Genomic DNA, 10121 nt, shown 5'->3' with positions numbered 1-10121 from the left:
CTATGTAGAGAAGAGATGAGAGAAGGGGGTGGGGTTAGGGTTGTTTAGAAGAAGGGAAAAAGGGGGGAATTTGATATTGTGAGTGTTTAGAGGGGGAGATTTGAATTATGTGAAGGAAAGAGGAGGGGCCGAAAGTTCTAAAGAACCAAGAACGAAAAGAAAAAAAATAAAAAAATAAAAAAAATTACCTTTGTGCGGTCGGTGCGCGGCCGCGCACGTGTGGCAGTGAGGGGCCAAAAGTATGTGCCCAGGTGCGCGTCTGCGCATGTTTGGCAATGAGGACCTGAAAGTGCGCGGCCGCGCACGTTTTTGTTTTTTTTATTAATACCTACTACATCATAGTACACACTAAAGAAAAACAAATCTAACTAGCAGAAGGGTTAGAGGTAGTTCTGAGTTATATTCATCAGCTTGACCCAACCGGGCATCCTCAGTTGATTTTGATGCTCGAGGATTGCTGTGCAAATCATCCAACAAAATACGATTTTAGTTTGTGCCCATTTACTTTGAAACTTTCTGTTCCATCTTGGTTCTAGATCTTAATTGCCCCGTATGGTGATACATGCTTCACCACATATGGTCCTGTCCATCTAGACTTGAATTTTCCGAGAAATAATCTGAGTCTACTGTTGTACAGTAAGACTCTGTCCCCTTCATGAAACTCCTTTAGCTTAATCAGACAATCATGCCACCTTTTAGTCTTTTCCTTGAAGATCCGCGCACTTTCATACTCGCCTAGTCTGAACTCTTTCAATTCATTCATCTGCTCCAACCTGTGATCACCTGCAAGACTAAGATCTAGATTAAGCATTTTAATTGTCCAATAAGCCTTATGTTCTATCTCAACAGGTAGGTGACACGACTTACCATACACTAATTTGAATGGTGAAGTCCCTATGGTCGTTTTGAACGTAGTTCTATATGCCCATAGTGCTTCATCCAACTTGACAGACCAATCTTTAAGAGAAGCACTAACCGTCTTTTCAAGAATTTGTTTTAGTTCCTGGTTAGCCATTTCGACTTGCCCACTAGTTTGGGCATGGTACGGGATTCCTGTTTTGTGTGTGACTCGATACTTGGACAGCAGTGTAGCAAACTGCTTATTCACAAAGTGCGACCCATTGTCACTGATAATTGCTCGAGGTGTCCCAAAACGGGTAAAGATAGTTTTTTGCAAGAACTCACACACCACCCGAGCATCATTGGTCCTAGTAGGGATTGTTTCGACCCATTTAGAGACGCAGTCAACAGCTACTAGTATATACTCATGAGAATGCGACATCGGGAACGGACCCATGAAGTCAATGCCCCAAACGTCAAAAATTTCACATACCAGAATGGAGTTGAGCGGCATTTCATCCCTCTTGTTAATATTACCTGCTCTTTGACACTTGTCACATGCAGCTACATATGCCCTTGCATCGTTGTACAGAGTAGGACAAAAGAAACCAGCTTCCATGACCTTTGATGTTGTGCGATTTCCACCATAGTGACCTCCAGCTGCTCCATCATGGCAATGAGACAGAATGCTTGCCATTTCTCCTTCAGGCACACATCGTCGAATCACACCATCTGCACACTGTTTAAACAAGAACAGGTCATCCTAGAAATAACTTTTTATCTCACCTTGAAGCTTCCTTCTTTGATCATGAGTGAGGTCACGGGGTAACCATCCACTAGCCCAAAAGTTGGCTACATCCGCGTACCAAAGCGGCCTTTCGAAAATCGCTGCTATGGAAAATATCTACTCATCAGGGAACTCTTCCCTTATTTCAACTGTTTAAACTGGAGGATTCTCAAGCCGAGATAGATGATCTGTGACTTGATTCTCTATGCATTTCCTATCTTTTATTTCCAAGTCAAACTCTTAGAGCAACAATACCCACTGTATCAGACGCGGCTTGGATTTCTTTCTTACTCAACAGGTAATTCAACGTTGAGTGATCAGTGTGTACAATCACCTTGCTTCCCACCAGGTATGATCTAAACTTGTCAAAAGCAAAGACCACAGCAAAAAACTTCTTCTCAGTAGTGGCATAATTTACTTGAGCATCATTCAATGTCCTGCTTGCATAGTAGATGGGTCTAAATATTTTATCTCTTCATTGCCCCAGAACCGCTCCCACAGCTATATCACTCGCATCACACATTATCTCAAATGGCTGGCTCTAATTAGGTGTCACCATAATAGGAGCACTCACAAGCTTTTTCTTTAACAATTTGAATGCTCCTAAGCACTCCACATTGAAAATAAACTTGGCATCCTTCGCTAGCAATTGTGCCAATGGCTTGGTAATGCTGGAATTATTTTTATAAACCTCATATAGAACCCAACATGTCCCAAGAAGCTTCTTATGCTCTTCACCGAAGTCGGGGGAGGAAGCTTAGCAATAACGTCCACCTTAGCTTTGTCAATCTCAATTCCATGTGCAGTTACCTTGTAGCCCAGGACAATTCCCTCATTTACCATGAGGTGACACTTCTCCCAGTTAAGAACCAAGTGAGTAGCTTCACAACGTTCAAGCACGAGCTTCAAATTCATCAAACAATCCTCAAAATCATCACCAAAAGGGGTGAAATCATCCATGAAAACCTCTAGACACTTCCAGTTTAAGTCAGAGAATATAGATATCATGCACCTCTGAAAGGTGGCAGGTGCATTACATAGCCCAAACGGCATCCTCTTGTAAGCAAAAATACCTGACGGGCAAGTGAATGTGGTCTTCCCAACATCTTCTAGGGCAATTGTTATCTGATCGTAGCCTGAATACCCATCCAGGAAGCAGTAGTATCCGTGTCCAGCTACCTTCTCGAGCATTTGATCAATAAAAGGGAGTGGAACGTGGTCTTTCCTTGTTGCCTCATTCAGCCTTCTATAATAAATGCACATTCTCCACCCGGTGACTGTTCTTGTGGGGATCAATTCATTATTTTTATTTTTCACCATTGTCATGCCCCCCTTTTTGGGTACAACTTGCACTGGACTTAACCACTGGCTATCAGAGATGGGAAAAATCACTCCCGCATCTAGCAATTTGATGATCTCCTTGTGCACTACTTCCTCCAAATTTTTGTTCAGCTTGCGTTGAGGCTGTACCACTGGCTTGCTATTTTCTTCCAACAGGATTTTGTGCATGCATATGGTTAGACTAATTCCTTGAATATCATCTATGCTCCAACCAATGGCCTTCTTGTACTTTGACAACAACTCCACCAGATTTTGCTCCTGTATACCGGTCAAATCAGCAGAAATAATCATAGGAAAGTTGTTAGTTTCAAGAAAAGCATATTTCAAGTGAGTTGGGAGGACTTTCAATTCCACATTAGGCTTAGAATCCTCCTCTTTTAGTTTCTCCTCATCAACCACTTGATCCTCAGTTTCAAGAGCTTCAGCCTCTTTCTTTATTTGAGGATCTTTATCATCCATTGTGCTAGATTGAGTAATACACCTCTCTAGAGTATCCCTCGCAAGCTTGTCAAGCTTGTATTTTTCAGTCAATTCCCCAACAACATCTAGCTTGAAGCACGAGTAGGCAGACACCTCATCACTGGGGTATTTCATTATTCTCTTCATCTAGAATACTACTTTCTCAGTTCTCACTCTAAGCATAAGTTGCCCCTCATAATTATCAAGGATGGCTCTACCTGTACATAAAAATGGCCTCCCTAGAATTAAAGGCACCTCCTTGTTCCCTCCATATCCACCACAATAAAATCGACGGGGAACACAAACTTGTCCACCCGCACTAGAATATCTTCAATGATTACCTTAGGTAGAATGGTGGTCCGGTCGGCCAGTTGTAGGGACACTGGTATTGATTTGATCACTACAAGTTCACCTTCTAGTTTCGTGAGTACAGACAGAGGCATTAGATTTATAGACGCACCTGAATCACGGAGGGCCTTGTCAAAATTTTCACTCCCCAACGAGCATGGTATGGTGAAGCTTCCTGGGTCCTCACACTTTAGGGGAATTTTGTTCTGCAATATAGAACTGCAGTGGGCATTCAGCTTGACCACTATTGTCTCCTCTAATTTTCTCTTTCTAGACAGGATTTCCTTCAAGAACTTTGCATAAGCGGGCATCTGAGTGAGTACCTCTGTGAAAGGGATGTTCACATAAAGTTGTTTGAGCATCTCCAAGAATCGCCCAAAACACTTGTCAAGTTTCTCCCGCTTCATCTTTTGAGGGAACGGTAGAGCTGGCATATGTCTACTTTCTTCAATTTCTTTTTGTACCTTACTATTCTGGCTCTTTTTCTCTTCATTCTTTTCCTATGCTGGTGTCTCAGTCTGCTTGTTGACCACTTCCAATTTTAGCCTTCACTATTGGGCCAGTCAATGTTTTTCTGCTTCTCAGAGATGCAACTTTGATTATTTCCTTCGAGTTCTTTTCAGTGTCGGATGAGAGAGTCCCAGGAGCCCTCTTAGATAACAAATTTGCAATCTGTCCCATTTGCCTTTCTAAGTTCCAGATAGTCGTGCCCTGAGTCACGAATTTTTCATCTGTTTTGTTGATGAATGCCTTCATGAGATCTTCCATATTTGACTAATTTAGATGTGGTGGCTGGTATTGTTGCCTCTGGTGGTTCTGAAAATCTGGTGGTCCTTGACCCTGGGGTCTGAGATTATTTTGCTACCATGAGTTCAAGCTCCCATTAGGTGAACTCCACGAAAAAACTGGATGTATTTGACCCATAGCATTAAAGTTGTTCCCACCTTGGTAGTTTCCTCTATTAAAATTTCCCATAGCGTTGACCTCCTTAGTTGTATCTTGACACTCATGTGTAGGGTGTCCCATCCTACAGATATCACGACCCACATGTGGTTGAGTTTGCACCTGAGCCATAGTCAATTGCTTGATGTCCTTAGCCATTGCTGTTATTTGGGCCTGCATTGCTACAAATGATTCTACTTGGTGCACCCCTGCTGATTTTCTCCGATCCCCTTGGTCTGTGGACCATTGATCTGCATCTTCAGATAGTTCATTCAAGAGAGTAACAATCTCTTCCGGAGTTTTCTTCATCAGAGGGCCTGCAACTGCACTATTTAGCAATCTCCTTGATTACGGGTTTAAACCATACCAAAAGTCATGAAGTTGTATCCATTGCTCCATTCCGCTGTGAGGGCACCTCCGCAGCAGCTTCTTAAATCTTTCCCATGCTTCGAACACTACTTCTCCTTCGCTTTGGCTGAAATTTTAAATCTCCTTCCTCATCCTTCCCGTCTTAGCTGCCGAGAAATATGTTTCCAAAAACTTAGTAGCTATCTCCTCCCACGTGCGGATTGACCCTGTAGGCAAACTTCTCAGCCACTGCTTTGCATCATCCTTCAGCGAGAAACGGGAATGCTCTGAGGTATATAGCATTATGTGATGCTCCATTATAGCGGAACGTGTTCATAATTTCATCAAAGTCCATCAGATGGTTGTTGGGATCTTCATTGGGTTTGCCTATGAAAATGCAATTATTCTGAATGGTTTGGATGACTCCCTGTTTGAGTTCAAAATTATTAGCATCGATGGGTGGGGGCCTCACACTAGACTATTGTTGGTTGTACACTGGTCTAGCATAATATCCCAGTGATGTCCCAGGCCTAGGGCCTGCATTTTCAAAGGAATCATCGATAATTCGATTGGGATTGAATCTTCGATCTCCGTCAACCGTTTCATCAGCAATTCTGCGGGTCGCTTCAGCTGCTAACCGTGCTTCCTGTTGCTGAGCCGCCTCTCTGAAATCTAGGTCTACTATCTTTTTGTTGTTCACCATTTTATCCTGAGTTGAAGGCTGACCCAACAACAATCCACTCGCTTCTTTCTCTCTTTTCAACTGCCTCACGTGTTTGTCTAACTCAGGGTCGTATGGCACCAAGTCCTTTGAAAAGGATCGAGTCATACACCGCTGAACTTAACTTGTTGCCTGCACACAGATGAGAAGAGCGTAAAAAAAAGAAAATAAAATAAAATAATTCCTGAATTAGCACTGAAAACTAATTGAAACACTATTAATCGCCAATCCCCGACAATATCTCCAAAATTTGATGAGCGCAAAACCGACGTATAAACTTAGGCTCACTAGTCAAAGATAGTATAGTATCAAATCGTCTCCACAGGGATTGGTTTCAATAATGTGCTATTAATTCCTCAGTTTAACACTATCCAGGATAATCAACCTTAACACTATCCAGGATAATCAACCTTTTGATTTATGTTATTACTGATTACAAATAAACTAAGATTATCAGCTGTAAGAAATTGGTGATACCCGAATGATTAGTAATAACAAAGGAATATCAATGAGAGTGGCAAGGGTGATAACAAGATATGTGATCAACTATTGTTCTGGGTAACTTTATGCTATATTAAATCTTAGCTTCTATTGATTCTCTCAACTTCAACAGATGATAAGGCTACTTCAGGTATTTCAATTCTTCTTCCAACTAAATTTTTATTCCTCTCGCTAACCCAAATAACAGGCCCTATGAATGTATTCACAAAAATAGTAAATGAATGATCTTCCGGAGAACACCTCTCGGTTATTCTCCTGAACTGGGTAAATCAATAACTCCTTAAGCTCTTTCGATTACCTAGAAGGGGCGTAAAATTAACCCAATTAAGATAGCACAAAACAAATAGCAGTAAACTTCTATTTCGATTAAAGTGAAACTACAATAAACCTTGCAATTCAATTAAAAACTCATTCAATAAGGTCGGGCAATTAACATATAGTAAAACCCAGAACAATAATCAATTCACAACATCCGTCAACAACCCTGAGGAGAATTACTCCATAACGAAAAAAGTATTCAAAACAAGAGTGTTAGAAGAACAAGAAGATATTACAATTCCCAAATTCAACCAAACTTTCGTATTAAGTGAATTGAATCAAGTATCTTGATTTCCCGTTGCTTCCGTGCTTCTTCTACCTCCAAATTTTTCTCCTCAAACCCCGATACCCTCTTTTAGACGAGTTGGGCTTCATATAGGTCAAGGAAAGCCGCCCCCGGAATTACAATTTTAGCCGTGGAAAATATTCTCTCAGAAGGACGTGTGCGGCCGCGCACCTGGGCAGGTGACCGTGCATCTGGCCGCGCACATTGGACAATTTCTGCTTGACTTGCGCGGCCCAGTGCACGGTCAGAGCACGGCCACGCAGCTGGAAAATTTCTACTCTCTTTTTCATTCTTCTTTTTAAGTGCGCGAACCTCCTTTGATCCTCGAACGAACTCCCAATTTACTCTATAAGATTTTTCTTGGCCTTCAATGCTCTATAATAGCTCAAAAACGCTCCCTAACCTCATTGTAGCCCGGAATTACTCCTGCAAAGCATAAAGCACTCAGTCAGAGCAATTTACTACCATTTAACGCTCAAACATCAGTAAAGTGCAGCAAATTAGAGTGCAAATAGTGGCCAAAATATATAGTTATAGCCTACCATTAGCGACTCCTTTAAATAAAGAATCAATTCCATTTCAAATAATGTCACTTAAATTAGATAAACTATTTTTCCCGTAAAAAGAAGGTGTGACAATACAAAGGGAAGAGTTTTTGGCTAAAAACATCCCTCGACTATTGCCCCAACCTAAGGTACATCTTTCTCTTACCTCAGCGAATAAAAACATCCTTGTACCATCCAACTAGTTGCAAGATTCATCCCCCCGTTAACTTCTCTCAAAAAACTAACGCCACCCACAAGAAAATGTGACAAGCACGTGAGTTTTCCCTGACTGATTAACTTGCTAAATATTTTCTTTTGGTACAAAATATGTAGTTATATACCATATACCATTACTGCTAAAACTAACAGAAAGTAATTGAAAAACTTACAAATTCACCAAGTGATTCAACCTACCATTGATATCAATTCACATGAGAATCTCAATATCAGTAGAGAATGTGTCTCTCTAATCTAGGATACCCAACTTCAGAAGAAAGCAAGCTTAATCCTACTAAGATTTCATTTGAATCTATCTAGTGTCCTGATATTTTTTGACGTATAATAAAATGAGTGTCATATTGGGATTACCAGAACCCAATATGAGAAAAGAAACAAAATAAGAAATTCTTTCTGACATTTCAACAAACAAGCCAGGGACATCTGAACACTGACTTAGCAAATCTTGGTAATTTCTAAAAAATGATGAAGATGAGGAGAACATAAGTCAAACACATTGAACAACTGCAGCACTCCAGGAACAAGAAAGAAGAGAAAAGCTTATGGACTTCTACTATGTCTTGTGAGGCGCAATGACAGCATAGGAATACAAATTTCGTCAAAAATCATAATAGCTCTTTAAGTTTGGTATTGGTGTAGACATATGCGAACTCAAGATTTGAATTTTATGGGTTCAAATTCGGAATTCTTTTACTTCTAATTTAATTTAATGGATTTAAAATTTATTACTATACATATTTAATGATTCTTTTATCAAAAATAAGTGTACAAACGAAAGCTACCTCTACACTAAATACGCCCTGGGTGTAGAAGAGTTGAAGCAGATGATTTCTATTCCAAAAAGATCTAGGCCTTCAAGTATGAAAGAAAACTCAGCTTTTGAAGCATCGATCTGCTTCACTAAAGGTGGAAGACAATACACAATAGGAAAAATAGGGAGTAAGTCACGTGCTTGTCACGTTTTTTGTGGGTGACGTTAATCTTTTGACAGAAGCTAATGGGAGGGATGAATCTCGAAACTAGTTGGATAGTATGAGGATGTTTATATTCATTGAGGTAAGAGAAGGATGTACCTTAGGTTTGGACAATAGTTGAAGGATATTTTTATCCCAAAACTCCAAAGGGAACATGAAAACTGAAAAAATCCCTAGCGCCGCAACTCTCACCTACAACAGCTTCGTCCACATCGGACAAGTTTCACCCTTGAAACACCACCTTAATCAATTCTTCCCCATCACAATTAATCCTTCTTCCACCATTAAAACCTTTTAGCCATGAACATCATTTCCTTATTCATATGAAAAGATCACTAGTAATACCTTTTGTTAACTAAAACCCATCTGAAGATCCATTTCTTCATTCATTTTTTTCTTGGACGGAGCGCCACTAAACAACCCTTTTAATCATTTTCTCCGCTCACATTCCCCATTGCCAGATCAGTACATGTTGCTGTTCCGAGGAAATCATCGGCGGCGGCGGCGGCGACAACGAGAAGTTGAGTGAGCACATACAGCCTATCGTGATTGTATGCGTTGATATAACAACATATGCCATCTCCGACGAACTTTGCTATATACATTGAGAATATAGTTATATTTGGTTGTATTTGACTTTATTTATCGATATTGTTGCCTTTTGATACAGTGTATGATTGAGCTATTTGATAATTGTATTCTAATTTTTACATATTGAATGCATTTTTCTAGCTTGTATCCATTCTCTCGTAGATTGTATTAATTGTATCCAAAACTGTATTCATTGATACAACCATTATGCACGAACAAATACAGTTGATACAACTTTTCCATCAAAACTGTATTTCGAAGGAAACTTTTTTGTTTTTCGCGTGTATTTTTTGAATTTTGTTGTTTGAATACAACCAAATTGAATATAGTGAATTGAGTAGCTACAAATGAATACAGTGAATCAAATACAACCAAATATTCTTGTATGTTTTTAAATAAAAATACAGTAAGTTGAATACAACAGAATTTACCAAAACTGTATTCATTGATATAATCTATCCTACACGCACGAATATACAAAATACAGGCTCCTAGCAATATAAATTTTGCTATGGATAGTAAATATGAAAATTGTAGTTGTGCCGCGTAAATAGCCTCTAAACTATAGTATTTTCTAAAAATTTCCTTTTCTTGTATAGATCTCGTAACTAGAAATTGAAAAAATGACGCTGTATAGCTGCTCTCAAAATAATAGCCGAAAAAATATATATTTTTTGTATATATATACGTTATATATGTTATATACAAAAATTATATAAATTTTATATACTTTTTTGGTTAACGAATGTAAATAATTTTTGGCGCGGGGTTAAAAGTAAAAAAAGCCCATTAGAAATTACAACCCAATATTTGGGCCTGAAGAACAGTCCAACCATTACAACCCCACACATTTAAAGCCCAAATCCCTCCCCAAAATTGGCCC

General features: G+C 39.6%; 1 protein-coding gene across 1 annotated transcript; it reads right to left on the bottom strand.

The window, feature by feature from the left end:
• Positions 1-3672: 3672 nt before the first annotated feature.
• Positions 3673-4209, bottom strand: LOC107826815 (uncharacterized). The gene has a single exon (XM_016653848.1). The coding sequence runs from the start codon at positions 4207-4209 to the stop codon at positions 3673-3675; it is 537 nt and encodes a 178-aa protein (XP_016509334.1).
• Between the last annotated feature and the right edge of the window lie 5912 nt (positions 4210-10121).

This window comes from Nicotiana tabacum, chromosome 12, assembly GCF_000715075.1.
Source record: "Nicotiana tabacum cultivar K326 chromosome 12, ASM71507v2, whole genome shotgun sequence".
NCBI lineage: Eukaryota > Viridiplantae > Streptophyta > Magnoliopsida > Solanales > Solanaceae > Nicotiana > Nicotiana tabacum.
Note: the sequence above shows the minus strand (reverse complement) of the source record. Positions and strands in the feature narration are given on the sequence as shown.

Coding starts and splice junctions, on each gene's coding strand:
- LOC107826815 (XM_016653848.1), bottom strand. CDS start 4,209: ATGCCAGCTCTACCGTTCCCTCAAAAGATGAAGCGGGAGAAACTTGAC.